Source organism: Oreochromis aureus, linkage group 16, assembly GCF_013358895.1.
Source record: "Oreochromis aureus strain Israel breed Guangdong linkage group 16, ZZ_aureus, whole genome shotgun sequence".
NCBI classification, from domain to species: domain Eukaryota; kingdom Metazoa; phylum Chordata; class Actinopteri; order Cichliformes; family Cichlidae; genus Oreochromis; species Oreochromis aureus.
Window position 1 is genome coordinate 460,052 of NC_052957.1, and position 22,279 is coordinate 482,330.

A 22,279-nucleotide genomic window follows, 5' to 3' on the forward strand; every position below is an offset into this window, starting at 1 on the left:
ATCAGCTGATCATTGATCAGTTTCATGATTGAAGTAGTAACAGGAGAGGGAGGGGGGAGAATGAGAGAAGAAGAGGCAGCTGTGCAGCAAAGACACAGAATAACTCCAGCTTTGTGTCTTTGTTTCATTCTAGTTGAAGTACGGGACAAATCGCTTCCCTTTCACCTAAATACGGATGTATTGTAATTGGTCCAGCCCAGAGTTGATCATGACCAATTGGCTAATCCACCACCTTTCATTGTTTATACCGTTACAAAAACAAACAAAAAAACAAACATAAAAATGAAAAATCACCATCGTTGATGATGAACCTCTTAACCTGAACACCTCGTTACCCCGAGGAGCTGCTCAGAGTGTTCACTGAAGGAGAAGGTGAGTTCACCTGTGTGACGCCACTGTTTCGTTTTGTCCAGGAGCACGCTGGAACTGAACCTGACTGGATCCTGGTTTGTCTGATTAAAGCTAACAGAGTCCAAACCAGGGGAAAACGTCTTTGTTTATGGTGCTTACACTTGTTGGTGGAATATTCACTGCTGTTTTGTGAGAACCTTATTCATACTTGAACAAGCAGCCATGTGGCTCCAAATGCTCGGTGTGTCTTTATCCCTCTAACAAGCTCACACTCTGGTCCTTCCTACGTTTCAGTGTTCTGCAAACCTCACATGGGCTACATTTGCATCTGGCAGTGAATGTTTGTATGTTCTGTGTCGCTTTGTGTTTTGTCTCTGTCGTTTTTCTGTTCCAGTCTTCAGGTATGTCATGGTCTGGGTGTGTGGCTGGAATTTTCCATCAGGCTCCTGGGCCTACCTGGTATCCGCCCCTGGGCGGGGCCACCTCCTCCACTTCCTCACACCTGGAGTTGATGGCTGCCCATCAAGAGAGTGGCCGTTTCTCAATTCTCAAGTACGCGAGTACGTACTCGCGTTCTCGGTGAGTACGTACCCGCCGAGAACGCGAGCACGGACTCGCGATTTGTACAATTGGAACACCTGCGTACGTGATGATGTCACAGGTCCGGAGTTTTACTGCCGTCCCCTCCTAATTTAACTGTGAGTAACATGTTATGAAGCTTAACTGTAATCACAGCCAAACCGGTTTACTCAGGAACAAATAAAACACTGAAATAAACCAAACATTAACATTTAGAAGTGATCTAAGTGACTTATATATCATTTTTAACCTCAGTAGTGAAACCTCTATTAATAAAAATAGTGTACATGTACATACGTGTACATACCTTAATAAAACAAGCAGGTGAGATGTTAGAACGCTTTTATTTCTATTCTAGTGGACACTCAATACTATAGACAGCTGCTGGGGTTTCTTTAACCTGAGTAGTGAGAAGTCCGCGAGCGGGGGGGGGGTTGAAAACGATGTGCCGGGAGTCCGCTGTTGAGTTTTGGACGAAATGCATTCTGGGATATTTAGCTGTACAGTCCACACCGATGCATGCTCGATAAAACGGGCGGATCGAGAACACATCCGGGACTTTTTATTCTCGGCTTGATGCGTGCCAATTGGAACAGTACTTGGTCTCCGACTGATGACGTATCACGAGTACAAGAGAACGCAAGTACGCACAAGTACGCATATTGAGAAACGCCCAACGATTTAAGCCTCACGCTGACATTCGTTCACCGCCAGTTCATCATTGACCTACATTGGTAGCTGGCTCTCATGTTTCAAGCTCTCGTTGTGATTGACCCCGCTAACCTTGCTATCTTGTGCCACAGATCCTGGACTCACCTTGTGTCAAACCTCCACCTTACGCTCCTGTCTCTGACTCAGGATACCAAACCTCCATTTTGGAAATCACTCTGTGTCTGGCCTGCCTGCCGTCCTGCAGGAATGTCCGGATCACAGGTCAGCCTTTCCACACCGCTCAGCTCACTCCGGATTCACGTCACCCCTCTCCCATCGCTCCTTTCCTCCTCCTGCAGTGTGATTGCTTAACTGCCCCGTTCCCCCTTTTTAGATCCACATTCAGTGAGCCACATTACCCAGGCCACATCAAGCTCTTTGTTTTGTTGCCTTGTAACAATTTCCAGTTTAACTAATAAATATATTGTAAACCTACCTGCTGTCTCTGCTCTGGGTTTCTGCACCTGAGTCCAGTTTTTGTACTGACCTTTCAGTCCTGTGACAAAGTATCTTTATTTTCATTTAAAAGGCTTCATAAGGCAAAATTAGTCCTCACTTTAGATCACAAAATCCTTAACAACTAGTAACTGCCTGAATTACACCATGAAATAAGTTATTCTGAATCCACTGGAAGCTCTTCCTGTGCCATCACTAACCACGTCTCCTCTCAGTCTTACATGAATTCATTTGTTCTTATGAACAGTTCAGTACTGCGTCACACTAACAGTATATCTGTGAGCAGCACTGATGACCTCCTCCTTTCTCTGCCTTCTGTGTTAGGACGTATTTCATGAAGCCTGAAGCCTCCTGCAGTCAGTCTCAGCTCAGAGGTTTGGAAACCATTTCCTCATTTATGTATTTAATTTAATACGTTTTACTAAACCAATAAATCTTCCCAGTCTTCCGTTGTTGTGTTGTGATTTATAGTTTCCTCAGTCTAACTTCCTGTGAAGAATCTTGTTTTTAGCTGACAGACGGTACAGTCAGATTGAGATAAGTTCAGGCCATGTTTCTGTAAGACACAGGAACTCTCACTGCACTCACTCACATCTGTGACTTAAAATAGAATAGAAACACATTCAAGATCACAGCTGTGAATAACGTACTGCAGTGTGAGCCTGTTTCAGCCACAGATGATGAAGCTCTGAGTCCTGCACGCCACCATAGACCTGCTGAGGCTTTCACACCACTGACAACAGCTGCGTCACTTCAGGCACCTTTAATGTGAACACGACTGAGGGCTGCTTCACATCTGAGCTTAACTGTGATTGGTGGAAACACAAACATGTAATCCTCCACAGGAAGATGTTTAACATGAGTGAATGCTGTATTAGCACATAGTGAGTGAAGAAAAAACACCCAGTGCATCATGGGAATCCCCGGCAGCCTACATCTATTGCAGCATAACTAAGGGAGGATTCAGGGTCACCTGGTCCAGCCCTAACTATATGCTTTAGCAAAAAGGAAAGTTTTAAGCCTAATCTTGAAAGTAGAGATAGTGTCTGTCTCCTGAATCCAAACTGGAAGCTGGTTCCACAGAAGAGGGGCCTGAAAACTGAAGGCTCTGCCTCCCATTCTACTTTTAAATACTCTAGGAACAACAAGTAGGCCTGCAGAGCGAGAGCGAAGTGCTCTAATAGGGTGATATGGTACTACAAGGTCATTAAGATCAGATGGGGCCTGATTATTTAAGACCTTGTATGTGAGGAGCAGGATTTTGAATTCAATTCTGGATTTAACAGGAAGCCAATGAAGGAAGCCAAAACAGGAGAAATCTGCTCTCTCTTTCTAGTCCTGTCAGGACTCTTGCTGCAGCATTTTGGATCAGCTGAAGGCTTTTCAGGGAGTTTTAGGACATCCTGATAATAATGAATTACAGTAGTCCAGCCTGGAAGTAATAAATGCATGAACTAGTTTTTCAGCATCACTCTGAGACAGGATATTTCTAATTTTAGAGATGTTGCACAGATGGAAGAAAGCAGTCTTACATATTTGTTTAATATGTGCGTTGAAGGACATGTCCTGGTCAAAAATGACTCCAAGGTTCCTCACAGCATTACTGGAGGCCAAGGTAATGCCATCCAGAGTAAGAATCTGCTTAGATACCATATTTCTAAGATTTTCAGGGCCGAGTACAATAACCTCAGTTTGATCTGAATTAAGAAGCAGAAAGTTAGCGGCCATCCAGGTCTTTATGTCTTTAAGACATTCCTGCAGTAGATTCCAGCACTTGTTAAAGTGCTGGAATCTGTCACTGGATGACCTGATAGATGAAAGCAGGAAAAACTCACCAAGACTGAGACTGATGACTCTTCAGATGTGACACAACAAGTTGTTGTACACTTCAGTAAGGCAGATTTTACCTTCTGGAATCAATAAGTCAAAAAGCAAAATGATGAAAAAAAAAAAAAAATAATATTTAGGTACAACCAAATTTTCATGAAAACTGATCTGGACAAACAGGACTGTCCATAAAGAGCAACAATACACAACTTACACAATGTGCTGTCACCAAAATCACTTCTTACATTAGCGGACTTCTGTAACACAAACCAACTCAGAATGATGGTGACCTCCTCGTCAAGCTAGAGGAGGACAATGATGGACGACTGACAGCTGCATTACAAAACTCTGTTACCAAACCATGAAGCAGCAAAAGGTTCTGACCCACAGGATGAGCCCTGGGAGCTCCACTGAATCCTGAGATATAAAGCGTGGGTTTGTTGGGGTGTTATAACAGCCGGCCGGTGGGAGGGGGGGCTTTGACTGACAGGAGCAGACTGCCTCCTTTTGCTCAGCAGTTCTCAGTGACTCTGGGTCTGCAGATAGACTTGTTCTCTGTGATTCCTTTAAAACACGGAGGTTCAGGTGTGTGTGAACGAGCTGCACTTACACACTCTTAGCCTGATCCGAATCAGAGGATCGGTGTGGGCAGCTCACAGTGACAAACAGGCTGCAGGTTGCATAAATGGCTGCTATGTCCCATCATGCCCCCTGAGTGTTCCAGCAGCCAATGGGGAGCGTCGGTGCTCTGATGATGCAGGTTGTCCCCCTGGTATAAAACCCTAAAGCACCATCTGGGCCCTCCTGAGCAGTTTGAGCATTCCCAACCTCGCCTCGGGTGGAGGGATTGCGAGGAGGGAAAGCAAAACTACACGGCCTCTATTCTGTGTAGTTTTGTTTTTTTCGGGGGATATTTCGAGGCTCGACCGTTCTCATCTTGGATTTTTCTGGAAAAACCTTCCTGGATAAGGAGACTGTTGCTCGTTGTTCTGCCGGGCTCTGTCCCATCATTTTAGGCACTCTTGTGATACAAGTGAGTACTCGCCGGTCCCCTAATGATGCTGACTCGTGGGGTTTACGGGGATTGAGGGGTAAGGGCTCCGGTTTTGGGTGAACTGTGTTTGGGTTTTGTGTTGGTTTGATGTTTTTCGGGTGCAGATTGCAGGTTGGCCGTGTGCAGCGGGCTGTGCACTGACCCCAGGAAGGCCAAGAATAGCTGCTGATAGCATGAGAGTGGACTGTCAGCTGGGCGGCTGATGGCTTTTTAAGGGAATCAGCAGCAGGGCTATCACTTCACCCCCAGCTATGTGCCACATGCTGTCTGTCAATCAAGCTGCTCAGGGTCGGGGAGGGGTGCGGGGGGTGGTGGATATTTTTGGCCACTGCCATATCTGTCGCTCAGCTCGATCTGTAAATATGGGCTGAGTTTATCAGGTCTAATCCTGTTTATCTTATGATGAAGTGAAGTGTTTGTACTGATTGTTGATAAGGCTGCGATCAGCTGATCAGGTGCTGAAAGTTCACAGAGAAGGTGAGAAACTCGACAACTGTGCCTGAAATCAGCTGACAGCGCTGAACAACAGCAGCAGCTGTCCCCGCGAGGCGTTCAGTGTCACAGTCAGAGAGCAGGAACAAATCAATCACCAGTAACTGGTTATTGATCACCAGCTCCTTAAAGAGGTGTGAGAGTGGTTCAGCCTGTTTCCACAGACTTTAGATTCACAGCGCTGGAGGACTTTAAGTGTTACTTTAAGGAGTTTCACACTCATCCTCAGACTGCAGCTGTACGTTTTTACAGGGTTTCTGTGATCGAGTGTCTAAAGTCAATAAATGCGACGTCACACTCGAGATGTTAATCATGTGACAGTAAAGGGTTTTTAAATAACTGTCTGACAGCAGAAACAGCTGCACGTTAGACTGCAGCCAGTGTTAAACCAGGATTACTGCAGCTGTGTCGCTGCAACGTGGACACTAAAGGAACGACGTTTAAACTGCTTCATGTTTGTTCATGTCTTTGGTTCAGAGCTTTGATCATTTACATAAAGTGTCATTACGCCACAGCGAGGCTGCTTTTACAGGTGAAAGATTTGTGCCTGTCAGACACTCTTCATCACACTCCTCTTCCTCACTTTGTATTCCTGTCATTATAAAACGTTTCAATGGGAGTTCTCTTTGAATTAAAACTTTATTGACTGTTCAATTCTCAGATGATTATGGAAGCCTGTTTGTGGCAAAAGAGCATAAAAATTACTTTATGTTGCCAGAGCTCATCATTTTAGTCTCATAATATCATTACATTGACTAATTATGACTTTCTTGCTATCATACTTATAATTATAACCAACATGTATGTGGTTCCATTTCATGATGAGAAAATTGAGGTTTTAAATTTTAAATTCATAAAATTGTAACAAAAGTTTTAAAACAATTTTTTAAATTAATTACAGCAAGAAAAGTCAAGTTTCTAAAACAGTGAAGATTTCAAAAGCACAATATAATATCTTTGTTTTCTGTTTTTTTTTTTTTATAAAACCACAGCTGAATAATTAATAATCAGAAATATTTGATTTAAAGCTTCAATAATATGTAATGTTGGAAGTTTCTGTGTATATTAAAAACATAAATGTGGGTTTTTGTCATCAACATGAAACCAGACTGCAGAGAAACTCTGATTACAGAGATGTTAAAGAAACCTGAAATAAGAACATGAGTGGAGACAAACGTGGAAAACCCACAGTGACGTTTGTCTGAAAAGATTTCACAGCACAAATGAAATCATGAAATTTATCAAAGATTTGTGTTAATCAACATTTCAGTCCAAATTCTGTCATGAAGAGATTTTAAAACTAAAAATCTTCAACATAAACACAGAGTCTAAATAACAATGTGGTGGATAAAACACTCCACAGCAGGCTCATTTCACCTGTCAGGTGTAAGAGTTACTGTTGGTGTCAGGGTCAAAGTGTCACACGTGGCCTGAAGTGGAAACAACAACGAGCTCCATTTATTTAAAGATCATGAAGCTGTGAGAAGATCCACTGCATCACTGCACTGACTAATAACATGCATCATTGTCATTATTATTATTATTATTATGGTGTTTAGTCAGCAGTAAAATCAGGAACTAAAGAGCAGAAACAGTTTTTAGATTGATCTGACTCTGATGATTGATGGTTAGAATTATTTGGAAACAGCTAATTAAATGTTGAAGATGATGGATGAGTTTACAGTATAAAGCACCTTCAGGTGACTGTTGTTGTGATTGGCGCTGTATAAATAAAGTTGAATTGAATTTGTGTTTATATCAATGAAGACAAACTGGTCCATGGTCAGTTAACCTTTAACAGGTCACACAGAAAACGTGAGTTTTTCATCAGACTTTCTGTTGTATTTTGAGGGAAACTCTAAGTTTTATTTCTATTTAAAATCAAATCAGTTTGTTTTTGTCCAGCAGGCTAATCAGAGTCATGTTGTTCATCTCTGTGTTATCAGCAGCATCAATGTTCTTTGTAAAAGTGCAAACCTGCAGCTGCTGCTGTCCATCAGACATTTATAGCCGCTGTCCGTCTCACCTGTCTCACAGCTCTGAAACTCAAACCTCTGAGTGAAGCTGCAGAGACACTCAGCACATTTCCATCCAGCTGCTTTTAACTACATGTAAATGTGTCCCTCAACACAAACCCGAGTAGAGTTAATTACTTTATCAATTAAACAAATGCATCCTGTGTTCCTACCAACCCAGGCAAGCACGACATGCAGAAACAACTCTGAATGCAGAGCAGAGCTCAGAGTTTGGGTCACCTCACTATAAAAACTGGATTTCTTCTTCTGCTCTGTTATTTACAGCAGTGTAGTTTAAACTATACTTTAGTTTATACTAAACTGTTTATCAGCACGGGAACTCACAGTTTGTGCAGTGTTTAAATCATAATAGTCAGTTAATGCTGCCACTGATGAGCCTTTGAAACACTTTGTCAGCGTCTCTGATGGTTTGAACACTGCTGTGAGTCAGCAGCTTGTTCATCGACGTACTCATGGAGACGCTACTTAGTTTGAAGTTATTATTAAACCAGTTTCACTGACAGGAAAAAGACTCTTTGTTAAAAGGAAGCAGCTCTGCCTGACTATTACATCATCCTGCTGAAGGACTGATGAGGCGTCCTCACAGGAATCACTTCAGCAACATGATTGGTCAGTGACCCTTGCACACAGTGGTTATCTAACACTCCATGAGTCGCAGTAGCTGCTGCGTCGGTGACTGTCTCGATGGGCTTTCACAGGTTCTCGTTTCTTTTGTGGTTGTAACGTGACAGAGCTGAGTTTCTCGCCTTGTGACACAGACAGGCCGCGTGGACCGATGGATGGAGCTGAAAGTGTACGAATGTTCTTAAACCTTTACAAACAACGACTAACATCAGAGAAGTGTTTTTGTTTTATGTTGGTTACATCTATAAACACAGAGTTCTGGTGTTCCAGAGGATCCACAACAACAACACCGACACGAGGATATCAGAGCTACACCTTAGCATCGTCACAAAGCTATGACATCACAACAACAAGGCCAATCAAAGGACTGCAACACTGACACAATGAGAGCGCTGAGAGAACAGAACAGAGAATATAACAGCCAACATACCTGAGTGCACGTCACAACCATTTACTCACCTCTGGACTGTCCAGTGTGAATAATAAAGAAATCTGAAGGTTTAAAAAACAATCTGGGATACGCACATGTAGGATATCAGAGACATTTGTACATTATTATTAAGGAAAGACTGTGGAGAACATAAGGAAATAAATATATCACACAGCAATAAAAGCAGCAGAAAACCCTGTGTTTGTGATTTAAAGCACAGAGAATGGAAGCTGATTGGTTCACAGAAGGCAGGCAGCGTGATGATGTCAGCATTTTTTGACAGTGTGGGGAAACAGGAAGTGATGTAAAGAATAGCCTGGGCTCAGCCATGCAGATGAGCGATCAGCACTAGAAGAAAGAAATGACTGAATGAATGATTTATTTTATCTCAATGAAAGTAAAAGTTGACAAAACAAGTGTTTAATATAAAATTTTAGGGTTTTATTAGTTTAGATTTGATTACAGATGATAAAGTTAAAATACAGATTAGAATAAACTAGTAAACAAAGGTACAACAAATAACACAGCAGCTAAACTGAAACTGAATCATTGAAGTTTTCTGGAGAAACAACATTATGAGAAGAAGCATCCACACCTCCGTCTGCTGCTCCACCTCCATCTGCAGCTCCGCCTCCGTCTGCTGCTCCACCACCTCGGCTCCGCTGCGCCAGCCTGAAGCCGTCTAAATTGGCTGTTCTGCTCTCATGTCTCTCTGTATTTGCTCAGATTAGGTTCCGCTCCGGTTCCTCCGCTGCTCTGCACACCCAGCTACACCCACAGTTCTCCACACTTTTTGACCCAGTCTGCATCCTCAGCCTGGCAGCAGTTATCCATCTTTTCATCTCACTGCAGGTTTATTCGTCGATCTCATGCAGCCATACAATCTACATATTTGTAAAAACATGTTGTAATCATGTTTTTGTCCTGCAATGACTGAAACAATAACATGAAAATCTGATGATTTTTTCTTTCGTATTAAAAAGGCTGAGGGTTTGTTTGTATCTGCAGCTGTTCGTGGCTGCTCTTCTTCTGCACTGGTTTAGTAGCAGCAGGTGGAGAATTAGTTCCACCTGCTGCTGATCTGTCGGTTTCTCTGCCAATGAAACCATTGAAAGCCTGTTGCTGTTTTCTTTATTCTGGGCTGATCACCTCGTTTGTGTTCCAGGGTGCCGACCATCATGTCAACTCAAGCGCCGACGTTCACGCAGCCGCTACAGAGCGTCGTGGCACTGGAGGGTAGTGCCGCCACGTTCGAGGCTCAAGTTAGTGGTAAGAGAAACCTATGATGGTGATGTTCTGCAGAGGATGATGTGATGTTTGACACTGTTGTGATTTACATTGGAGATACAAAGAATGGGCAAATGTTTGACTTCATTAGTTAGAAAGGAGAGAGTTCATATAAAAACTATTAGACATTGAAGCCATGCAGCTAATACAGAAGTTCACCGGAGGCTGTGCAACATTCATATCTGGACTCTTTGTATTTATAGAGAGAAATGATAGACTTTTGAGGGGTAAATGTTCTCGTCACCATATAGACACCTTTCTTTCTTTTCTCGGGGGGAGCGAGGCTTTTACAGGCTGCTGCTGCTTTCAGGGACATTCTGACATTTGAGAGGTTGGAGTCAATGCCTGTGATAAAAATAGAGGTGACAGAATTTCAGCAGATGCCTTTCCCTTTCAGGAACTCAGGGAAAGCATGTGCCAACAATTACACAGACAGCTCCTGACTGGCTCTTCAGCCTTTTTCCCTCAGTTTTCTGTTTTAAGTCCAAACAGCCCAAACCACAGGGAGCTGAGATGGTTGCTGCATTGCTGCTTGTTGTTGGTGGCAGTGTTCGAGGGGAGAACAGCCTGCTTCTTGCTGTTTGGACCCAATGACTGTTTGACTTAAAAGGAGAAATGGCATTTGTTCTAAGTTTAACCAGTGAATATAAAAGCAGCCCCGGGGGTACGGCCTTTATTCTCCTGACAGACTGATGCAGTCAGTCACACAGAGACGGCTCTGCAGACACAGCAGGTCGAGCTAATTAACGATAAAGCCACATGAATGAAACATATGAAGCTTCTGAAGTTTAATCTTGATTCTTTCATGATTAACCAGGTAAAACAAACCTGATAGTGACGTTTTTCTGCTCTGACTTCATCTCACTGAAGGTCTCATGATTCAAAAGAATTAGTCTTTATTGTATTGATCTTAGTTCTTATATCCTTTAAAGCTCTTGTATATTTTAAACAGTAATTGTATTTTTAAATACATCAAAAACAAAATCAAAATTTGATCCCAGTTGTAAAATGTTTCATTTCTACATTAGCTAAATAAATTTCAGATTTGTTCTCACGTGAACAACATTCCATCTTAAAAATGATTTTTTTAAATTTCAAATAAAAAGTTGAACATGAAAATTTGCTAAACTCTTAATAAAGTTTCTCCCGCTCATTCATCGTTTGCTTTTCCTTTCACATTTTTGTTTCACAGATTAAAATCTCACTGCTTTACTGAAACCACTGACTTTGTGGCTCAGGCCTTAATCCTGGATCCTTTGGTGTATGTTGGTTTGTGTGTTCTCTGACAGAGTCTCATTCATCTCTTTGCAGGTTCTCCAGTTCCTGAGGTGAGCTGGTTCCGTGATGGCCAGGTACTTTCTGCTGCCGCTCTGCCCGGCGTTCAGATCTCGTTCAGCGATGGCCGCGCTGTTCTGAGGATTCCTGCTGTGACCGCCGCGCACAGCGGACGATTTTCTGTCAGAGCCACCAACGGTGCTGGACAAGCCACAAGCACAGCCGAACTCTTAGTTACAGGTGAGCTCACAGGAGGACTTGAGGTGGTAAACTAAAGTACTTCTGCTCCATGAACATTTCCCATACATTTCTTTTCATTTTCAAAAAAGCTGCAACAAACAGCAAATTTTAATTTTAAAAATAATACACCTGACATTGATATTTATAGATTTTAAAGAAGGTTCATTAGTATATATGTTATCATTTAGCTGCCATCCAGAGTTCTCAAAGGATAAACAGCACTGGATAACGGTCGTTACAGACGTTACAACATCATGAGCTGATTTTTAACACCCGTCTGAATCAAACTGAAAACAAACTGTTATTAAAAATTCAGTTTATATCAGCTGATCTCAGTATTTCGTTGTGCAAGTACACAATAAAATAAAGTCAGTTTATGACATTTTTAAAAAGCGACCTGTACCTCCTTCTCCAGCGGAGACGGTGCCTCCGAGCTTCATTCAGAGACTACAGAGCTCCACGGTGAGACAGGGCAGCCAGGTGAGGCTGGATGTTCGAGTCACCGGGATCCCTGCACCTGTGGTGAAATTCTACAGAGAAGGGGCTGAGATCCAGAGCTCCACCGACTTCAGAATCATCCAGGACGGAGACCTGCACAGCTTGCTGATTGCTGAGGCCTTCCCAGAGGATTCTGGGACGTATTCAGTGACAGCCACCAACAGCAGCGGACGGGCCACCTCCACAGCCGAACTGCTGGTTCAGGGTAAGAACTGTTCATCTCTGCTTCTTCTTGTTTTTGGAAATTGCTTTGATGACAAAAGACTGAAGAAGAGATGTTTTCAGGTGAAGAAGCCGTTCCAGCAAAGAAAACAAAGACCGTGATTTCAACCGCCCAGATTTCAGAGACCCGACAGACCAGAGTAGAAAAGGTAAATAAAATCCCCAAAGAAATGTGTTATTGTCTAATTTACTCATACTGAATCTAACCTCATGAACTCTGCTGTCTGTCCCCAGAAGATGGAGGCCAGTTTCCAGGCCTCCGCCATGATGGAGATGCAGATAGAGGGCGCAGAGCTGGCTCACAAGACTCCACCCAGAGTTCCTCCCAAACCCACATCGAAGTCACCAACTCAGCTATCACTGGTGGCCAAGGTGACCGGGGGACGGCAACAGTCACCGTCACCTGTCAGACATGTGAAGGCACCCACACCCACGCCTGTCAGGTGGGTAGAGTCTGGGAGGGGTTAACGCTGGCTGTTATTTGCCTGTTTGTAACTTTTACTTGGAAAGAAGTCAGCGAATGATTACTGACAGAGGAATAAACCAATCAGGGCAGCTGTGTAACTCTCAGTCTCACCTATCAGGGCAGTCCCGTCCCCTATCACCGCACACAAGCAGGCCGCCGGTGACGTCCTCCCGCCCTGGAAGCAGGAAGACTACGTGGCCGAGGCCAGGACTGTCACTCAGTTGGTCCGAGAGCAACAGGTCACCATGATCAAACAGGTGAGGACTGGCATCCCTGGGGTAGGACGACCATATTCCCACCCACAGATAAACCATTCCAGGAGACACTTCACAAAAAATTGGCATTTTCAATTAAATGTGAGGTTCCCGGATTCCTGAGTCTGCTTTCTTTGGGTTCTGCTGTGTTACCCTCAGCTCCCTGACTGTGTTTGGTCATTGAGTCACTTCTAAACATAAAAACATGAAATATTATTTCCACTTCTCTATTTGTGACGTTCATCTAGCATGTGCTGTCTCACAGCCTCTGTGGTGTATTTCAGAAAAGGTCCTTGTTTAAAGGTATTACGGGGTATGGGTGGGAATCACATGTGACTGTAACTTCTTTCAGCCCCACACAGATTCATACGGTGAAAGGGGGAAACATGCAAAAACTTTAAAAACCAAGAAGCAACATCTTTACTCAGAGAAGAGGAGGAAAAATACATTCTCAAAGAGCTGTGTCCTCTGTGTTTAACCACAACACTTTACCACCTGTTTCCAATAGAGAGCAAGCCTGGCTCGGTTCAGCTGAAGATACTGTCAGAATACCCGGCCTGATGTGTCTGAGATTGATTCAGCTTAACTCAGGAGACTGGTCTTATTTCTTTATTGTGTCGCCACAAGATTGTGGCTGACACTTTTCTTTGCGGTCTTTATTTTCCTTCAGCTAACTTCACTGCTGACAAACAGATGAACCAATGTGCTTTCTTCAAATTACTTTAAACTTTTAAGCTTGCATGGGTCAGGGGTTAAAAACAGGTTCAGGTGTTGAGCTGGATGTCAGTCATTATCTTTGTGCAAACCTGATCTTATGTAATTGTGAGTTTTGACATTTGGGATTCCCTCAGAAGCAGGCAAGTCACGAGCAGTATAATTTCCAAAAAGCTGAATTTATTCATGTTCTTTAAGTACCTTATTATCTCAGTTGGATAGCTGGAGTCAGGCTAAGTTAGCTTTGCAAAAAACTGGAAGCTGGGGAGACAGCTAATCTGGCTCTGCCCGTAGTCCAAGATCTACCTCTGAAGCTCGTTCAATAGCCTCTTGTTTAATGGACAACCACCCAGTCCAGAGTTTTAGACCTGTGTTAGTAGAGTCAAGCTAATGCAAAATTGGGCAAATGGGGTCTTTCTCCCAGGTCTGTATTTTAAACAAAGTTTTTCTTTGAATGAGGGGATGGAGATACTTACCAAAGTGATTTCCCCCATGAACCTGCCTGTTTCTGTACCGCTGTGCTGGATGTCCTGAGATCTGGTTGTGTCTCCAGGCTGAGGGAGGGAAAAGAGCGGGGGCAGTGGCCACCGTGGTGGCTGCCGTCGACCTCGCTCGTGTCCGTCAGCCCGCGCTTGTCGAGGGGGATCGAGCTGAAGAGGACGAGGCTGTAGAGGTGGACTTAAGGCAGCAGGCCGCCGCCGTGGCTGCTGATCAAAACTATCGAGCTGCTTTGACATCAACAAGAGTGCAAAGTGGCCACATGCTTTCTACTGCTCAGGAGTTTACACGTGAAGCAGCCGTGCTGCAGCCTCAGGTTAGCTAGACCTCCAGCGAACAACGATTACCAAGAGATTTGACCGAACTATCAGCAGATTTTAATTATTTCATTTATTTTTTATTTGGGTATTTTACTCAGGCAAAAAATCTGATTTTGCACAATTACAAAAAAAGTATCTCAGAAAAAAACGTCCATATGTCAGATCAGTTATTTAATTATGTATTAAGTGTGTCTTTGGGCAAAGTTTTGTTTGAATTATTAGGTGAATAATAACCGATTCATCTCTGTCATCATAAGTCATCTCATAGTCAACCATAAAAAAGACATTTAAAACACAAATCTCTTGATAATCACATAGTTATCTTCTAAATATACTGTGCAGATTCTAAAATCCTCCAGAGGTTCTGACTCTTGTTGTGTTGGTTGCTCCAGATTCAGGGAGTGACAGAAATCTCCTCCCGTGTGGACACTGGTCTCACCCCATCTCCAGTTCCACAATTCACAGTTTCTAAAGTGTCTGTCCCAAAACTCGAGTCTAGCAGTGAGGTAAGACAGGAAGCATCAGGCAAGCAGTGGAACATAATAATGTGATAGGACCGTTGCTGTGGCAAGCTCATTGAACTGCTGATTGCCTGAAATGCAAACTTGTGTTTAAATGCAGTGTCAACGTGATCAAATATTATCTATAAAATAACTAAATCAATCCTCCCTTAACCTTCTTTTGCTTCATCCCCTTAATTAATAAACTTATTTGATCCAGTACCTTCTATTAATCCATCTTAATTAAAGTTCCCTCTTTCTGACCCTGTTGTAGCATTAATCAGACTAACGTGCCATGGCTCCTCTCTGTGCTGTGGTTTAACACACATTTCAGAAAAGACTCAACAGTATTTTCTTGATGACGGTGTGGCTCTTCCTCTTTGGGTCGGTCAGGTTTCCATCGCCGGCTCGGCCATGGCCACTCTGCAGAAAGAGTTATCCTCGTCTTCTGCCACTGTTCGAAAGATCATCAAGCCTGTCAAGTCTCCCAGTCCATCTCGCAGAGTAGCAGAGACCAGAGAGATGCTGGAGACCGTCCCACCACCATTCAAACACTTCACTGACAAATATCAGAGTCGTTCTGGCTCTGAGTTACAGACCGGGGTGGTGTACTCAGGCAGAATGGAGAGAATGTATGAGGACTGGGGAGCCCAGGTTTGTAATCTAGCTCAGAGAGCTGGGTCTAAACAGGACAAGAAAACCTGATGCTGATGTAAACGTAAGATCTATACGATCCATTAGTTGCCAACAGCTGGCCAAAGTATCTAGATGATAAATCCCAATATGAGCTGCCTGATTAGATCCTCGTTCACAGGCTGAAAAAACCTCAATTTGAACTCTGGAAAAATCTGATTGAAAGGGCAGAAGTTCCTGTTACCCCGGGTTTGAATGCTCCTGATTTCATTTGTCATTTTCACCATTTATTAGACTAAAGAACAGCTGAAGAAAAATGTTGTGGTACTTCTGGTTTTTACAACTTTTCTTGATGGTTTTCTTGATTTCTGTGAAAATCCATAATTAAATATCCCTGTAATAAAACTTTAACTGGCTTCTCCATGCTATTGACGACCTCATTCTCACCTCTGCAGTCCATCCAGCCTTCCCTCCATCATATGTGCTGTGTTATCTCTTCTTCATCATGTGTGTTGGTTGGTTGTTTATGTCACTGTTTGCTTTGTGTCCATGTGTGGGATCTTAGAAATAGCTGCTGTAGTTTTTCAGCCTAATGTTCCCAACATACCTGTGAATATCTTACAGGTGGTGGAGGCAGCTGCGGTGCCTTCTGCCGGTGGTGCTGTGGTCCCTCCCACGCTGATTTCTGTGAGTGGACTGCACTCAGATCACATATCCACAGTGTTTAGAGGAAGAGACCTTTTTGTAAAGATGTTGTGATATTTTTTGTGCAGGGATTGAAGAACACAAATGTGATCGAGGGCGAGTCTGTGACCCTGGAGTGCCAGATCAGCGGTCAGCCCACCCCCATCATTATGTGGTTCAGAGAGGACTACAAGATTGAGAGCTCCATTGATTTCCAGATCACCTACGAGAATGGATTCGCCAGACTGGTGATCCGTGAGGCATTCGCTGAAGACAGCGGCCGCTTCACCTGCACTGCTACCAATGAGGCGGGAACTGTCAGCACGTCCTGTTACCTGCTTGTCCAGGGTCAGTGCAAGCAGAATGCAGTGTCACTCACACAGGAAGTTTTCAGTAATCTTCTTTCATGGTATGCTGTAACATACTGAGGAACGATGCCCAGCGTGTCCAGCAGATATCAGGATAACTTTAATTTGAGCCCTTTTTTCCTCAGAGACTGTTCACATGCACGCACCGAGCCCTGTTCTTGACACACATAAGACCTGAAATCGTCCCGTAACATAATCTCATCCCTTCCAGTCTATACGTTCTGCATATTCATGCGTTTACAGTGATGAAATGAACTGTCTTTCCCCACCAGTGTCTGAAGACATCGAGAGCAGAGAGGAGATTGCTGTTGTTACAGAACACGTTGAAACTGCTCAGTGAGTCACTTAAAGTTTGAGTTACATTCATCAAGTGCAAATCTTTAAACATATTAGATTCTTATTTTACATCACTGAAACGGATGACAACAAGCTGCACAGGTTGGGCCTGAAAATCTGAGGAATACATTTTTTATTTCCAGATTAAGAGAAACCAGAGAGGAGACCCAGGTGAGCGTGGTGGAGTCAGAGACTGCTGCTGCTGCTCCCTTCTTTATCAAGAAACCAACCATCCAGAAGCTAGTGGAGGGTGGAAGTGTTGTGTTTGAATGTCAGATTGGGGGAAGCCCCAAACCACACATCATCTGGAAGAAGAGTGGTGTTCCACTCACTACCGGATACAGGTGAGTAATACCTGTGCTCAGGTTTTCACTGTCCTTACATGGGAAACCGTTGTGGTTTACGTGATCTATATTTTATCTGACGTGTGAATGCAGCTGTAAAACAAATCCCCTAACTCAAGGACTAAAGTGCTAAAGTCATCACTGTAAAATTGTAAGACCAACAGAAATGAACACGTCATTAGAGCTTATCTCTCAGCTTATCCCCCCCCCCCCAAAAAAACCTCTGAAACCATCCTAAAGTATAAATCCCTGTCTGATATAACACGGGATTAGCAAAACCAAACATCTGGTTCATGGTTCAGCTAAGGTCAACTTTCACACCCAGTAATGAGCCACCAGCACATTAAGCTACAGCTCTCGTTCCTGCTTCTGCATTGAGATCAATCCCTTTAGACCTGAATCCATGATTTTATCTTCAGTGGGCTCTTAGGACAAACGGTACTGGTAAGACTAAGTATGGGTAAAATATTAGGACACTGTTTGCTCCTATTGTGATACAACATGCTGCAGCCTTCGGGGGCCTGTAATGCTCATTCCCCTCCATCAGATACAAAGTTGCCTACAAGAAGGAGACTGGAGAGTGCCGTTTAGAGATCTCCATGACCTTTGCTGATGACGCTGGAGAATATGCCGTGTTTGCCAAGAATCAGCTCGGAGAAGTCTCTGCCTCCGCCAGTCTGCTTGACGAAGGTCAGTAAATACTGCAGTGATGACAAACTGCTGTCCCAAAGATCTAACACAAGGAGCAGAGATAAAGGGACTGTCAGTGGATATTATGCCATACAGCTGATGCAGAAACAGTTCGCTTGCATGCAGCACAGTCCTTAAAGGGATGATGGAAACTACTTGAACTCATATAGGATTATTTCTTTTATTTTGTTTTTTGTTTTGCCAACAGAGGAATATGAAGCCTACATGAAGAAACAGGAAGCAATGTTTAAGACTGAAGTGACATCCATTGTGCAAGAGCCCAAGGTGGGAGATATTCCCCCTGTCACTGTCACAACAATGGAGAAGATAACCATTATCTCTGGACAGGTAGGAGAATCATTAGCCATAGCTGTAATCATAATACAATACCAAACCATGTCATAGCCATGATAAGGAACTAGATGGTTATATGGAGTGTTAGTTACTATCCAGTGTAAGAGTTCATATGAGCTCCAGTGAGCTGTTTACAAAAAAAAAGGCTGGAGATGCCACAAAGTGTCAAATCCTGATAGAACAAGGGTATGAATGATGTTAGTATGTATGTGGACACATTTCATCTATATCATTTTGTGTGTTATATATCACATCATGATGATGAGTACAGCAGAAACTTAAGTAAGCACTTTATCTTGAGATTAAGTAAAAAGCTGGGTTCCCTGTAGCTGCAGATACTGCTGTTGTCAGTCGTAACTGCAGTTGATATTGTAATTCAAAGCGCACTGTCAGACTAAACTCTCATTATAATTGGTGTCGTTGAATTTCCCACACTTCCTGGTTGACTATCCTTTAGTAGAACCTTTATGTGCCTTTAAATATGTGTTAAATATGCACATTATTGGAAAGAAAATGTAAAAACCGATGCATAAAATTAAAGCAAGCATAAAATACATCGTTTTCGTAGTCTACAAAGACCTTTCCTTGTTGGGCTTGACCGTGATCAGGACCCACTGACAGACTCTGACATCATATCATATCTGCAGGAATTCCATCTGTCTGTCATCGAGCAGAGGATCATCCAGGAGATTGAGTTAATTATTATGAAAATCAGCTACAGAGAGATTGTGACAGAGGATGGAGAGTTGATGGTGACTGCCACTGAGACTGAGGCAGTACAGCCAGCCTTTGACACTCCAGTGAAAAGTTACAGGATCATGGAGGGGATGAGCGTTACTTTCCACTGCAAGATGTCTGGAATGCCGCTCCCCAAGGTGCTGAATCTTTAAGAAATATGTTACAATTAGAGAAATGGTATTGAAATACATGAAAATCTCTAAGGTCTAAAGTAGAGTTCACATGATTTTACGATCACATCGTATCTCTTGGCAGATTGCATGGTTCAAAGATGGCCAGCGTATTAGGGCTGGAGACCATTACCAAATAGAGGTTCTTCAGGATGGACGGGCCAGCCTTCGCCTGCCTGTAGTGACACCAGAAGATGAAGGCGTGTACACCGCGTTTGCCACCAACATGAAGGGTAATGCTGTCAGTTCTGGGAAGCTCTATGTGGAGCCATGTGAAACAGTAACACCTCAGCAATTCACACCACAGCCAGCAGTGCAGAGGATCAGGTAAAGCTTTTCTTAAACAACAGAGATATTCACAAAGCTTGAAACAGGGAATACTGACGATAAAGTAAATGACAAGGATTAATACATTCTCAGGTCCACATCTCCTCGCTCTCTGAGCCGCTCACCTGGACGCTCTCCCAGTCGTTCACCTGGACGTTCTCCTGCTCGCCGGCTAGATGAGACTGATGAGGCTCAGCTCGAAAGACTCTACAAGCCTGTTTTTGTCATGAAGCCTTCATCATATAAATGTTCTGAGGGACAAACTGCCAGATTTGACCTGAAGGTTGTGGGCAGACCAATGCCTGAGACGTACTGGTTCCATAATGGTGAGTACAACAAAGAGGAAATCTTCAAAAAGAGTTTGAACAAAATTTGTTGATCTCACAAGCCATTCAACTATCTTCCTCTCAGGACAACAGATAGTTAGTGACCACACCCACAAGATCGTGGTGAAAGAGGATGGCACTCAGTCCCTGATCATTGTCCCAGCTTTGCCACAAGACTCCGGGGAGTGGACTGTGGTGGCTCAGAACAGAGCTGGACGGACATCCATCTCCGTCACTCTCGCTGTTGATGGTAAGAATGCAACTTTATATTCTCTCAACATGAAGTTTCTTCCAGGAGAAGAAATGTTGGGGAATTGGCTTACTTTAATTTAACTTTCTTTTTCAGCCAAGGAAACCCTGGTGCGTCCACAGTTCACTGAGAAACTGAGGAACATCAGTGTGAAGCAGGGCACTTTGGTTGAATTGGCCGTCAAAGCCATTGGAAACCCACTGCCTGATATTGTCTGGCTGAAAAACAGCGACATCATCACCCCACACAAGCACCCAAGCATCAAGTATGTTCTGTGACTTTAGCATTAAATGTAGATCACATCTGTTTGCTTCAATGACCTTGATGCAGCAACACACTTTTTCAATGAAACACAATGTTTGTGGAGAATACAAGTATTCCTCCAAGCAACCTGAGATTTTAATTTCAATTAAAAATATGTGTCAAATGTCAAAGCTTCTCTAAAGTGAGAATTTGATTTTCCAGGATTGAAGGAACTAGAGGAGAGGCTAAATTCCAGATCCCATCAGCAGCTGGCTCAGACAGTGCCTGGTACACTGCTACAGCCATCAATAAGGCTGGCAGAGATACTACTCGCTGCAGAGTCAATGTTGAGGTGGAATATGCTGAGCCTGAACCAGAGAGGAAACTCATCATTCCTAAAGGAACATACAAAGCCAAAGAGATCGCTCCTCCAGAGGTGGAGCCGCTTCATCTGCGATATGGTCAAGAGCAGTGGGAGGAAGGCGACCTTTATGACAAAGAGAAGCAGCAAAAACCACAGTTCAAAAAGAAGCTGACATCTGTCCGCATGAAGCGCTTCGGTCCAGCTCATTTTGAGTGCAGACTGACTCCTATCGGTGACCCCACAATGGTGGTGGAGTGGCTGCATGACGGCAAACCTCTGGCTGCTGCTAACAGATTGCGCATGGTGAATGAATTTGGTTACTGCAGCCTAGACTATGAAGCCGCTTATGCTAGAGACAGCGGCGTCATTACCTGCAGAGCGACCAACAAGTACGGAGTTGACCAAACCTCAGCCACCCTGATTGTCAAGGATGAGAAGGGCCTTGTTGAGGAAACACAACTTCCTGAAGGAAGGAAAGGTGCCCACCGGATCGATGAGATAGAGCGTTTGGCTCATGAAGGTGGACCTTATGGAGTCACTGCTGAAGAAGAAACAGAGAAGATGAAGCCTGAGATTGTCCTTCTTCCAGAACCAATCAGAGTTTTAGAGGGTGAAACGGCTCGATTCCGCTGCAGAGTGACTGGATATCCAGCACCAAAAGTTAACTGGTACCTCAATGGACAACTTATCCGCAAAAGCAAGAGATACAGACTTCGCTATGATGGCATTTACTACTTGGAGATAACGGACATCAAATCATATGATTCGGGGGAGGTCAAAGTCGTAGCAGATAACAATCTGGGCTCCGTTGAGCACATTGTAAAACTGGAGATTCAGCAGAAGGAGGACTTCAGAACTCATCTACGCCGCGCCCCTGAGGCTAAGCCAGCTGAGGCTGCACCTGAACCTGGAAAAGTACCATTTGAGGTAGTTAAAGCTGAAAAGCCGACAGAGGACACTCAGCTGAAAGAGGTTGTTAAACTCAAGAAGGCCCAGAGAATTGTCCATGAGAAAGCCAGTGAGGAGTCAGAGGAGCTGAGGAGTAAGTTCAAGCGCAGGACAGAGGAAGGCTATTACGAGTCCATTACCGCAGTGGAGCTCAAGTCTCGCAAGAGAGATGACTCCTATGAGGACCTGCTGAGGAAGACAAAGGAGGAACTGCTTCATCGTGCCAAGGAGAAGGAGGAGGCTGAGAAGAAGAAGGAGGAAGAGCGTCGCCAAGTTACTGCCAAGCCTCTAAAACCAGAGAGGGTCAAGCTCTCACCCAGCATGGAAGCACCAAAAATCCTTGAGCGTATTACCAGCCAGACAGTCGCACAGGGTGACGAAGTCAAGTTTAGAGTCAGAGTTGTCGGCAGACCAGAACCTGAGTGTCAGTGGTTCAAGAATGGAGTTCAGCTGGAGAAGTCTGACCGTGTTTACTGGTACTGGCCTGAGGACCATGTTTGTGAACTGGTGATCAGGGATGTCACAGCAGAGGATTCTGCCAGTGTCATGGTTAAAGCTTCCAATACTGCTGGAGAGACTTCAAGCCACGCCTTCCTGTTGGTGCAAGGTAACACAAATCTTGATCATGTACATATATTTCTGATTTTAAATCCTGCATTCTCTGACAAAT

At 43.7% G+C, this 22,279-nt stretch overlaps 1 protein-coding gene across 1 annotated transcript in view; it reads left to right on the forward strand.

Annotated features, from left to right (window-relative positions):
* The first annotated feature begins 4,752 nt into the window (after positions 1 to 4,752).
* ttn.1 (titin, tandem duplicate 1) overlaps positions 4,753 to 22,279 on the forward strand; it is a 170,841-nt gene continuing 153,314 nt past the window's right edge. Inside the window, 22 exon segments of the mRNA XM_039600316.1 lie at positions 4,753 to 4,957; positions 9,726 to 9,829; positions 11,159 to 11,362; positions 11,778 to 12,065; positions 12,146 to 12,231; positions 12,317 to 12,545; positions 12,639 to 12,805; positions 14,070 to 14,330; positions 14,727 to 14,840; positions 15,228 to 15,488; positions 16,092 to 16,154; positions 16,241 to 16,499; positions 16,792 to 16,855; positions 16,999 to 17,199; positions 17,747 to 17,889; positions 18,098 to 18,237; positions 18,852 to 19,118; positions 19,237 to 19,478; positions 19,572 to 19,804; positions 19,890 to 20,054; positions 20,151 to 20,319; positions 20,520 to 22,216. Of these exon segments, the coding sequence (XP_039456250.1) occupies positions 9,739 to 9,829; positions 11,159 to 11,362; positions 11,778 to 12,065; positions 12,146 to 12,231; positions 12,317 to 12,545; positions 12,639 to 12,805; positions 14,070 to 14,330; positions 14,727 to 14,840; positions 15,228 to 15,488; positions 16,092 to 16,154; positions 16,241 to 16,499; positions 16,792 to 16,855; positions 16,999 to 17,199; positions 17,747 to 17,889; positions 18,098 to 18,237; positions 18,852 to 19,118; positions 19,237 to 19,478; positions 19,572 to 19,804; positions 19,890 to 20,054; positions 20,151 to 20,319; positions 20,520 to 22,216 (5,344 nt within the window). The 5' untranslated portion in view covers positions 4,753 to 4,957; positions 9,726 to 9,738.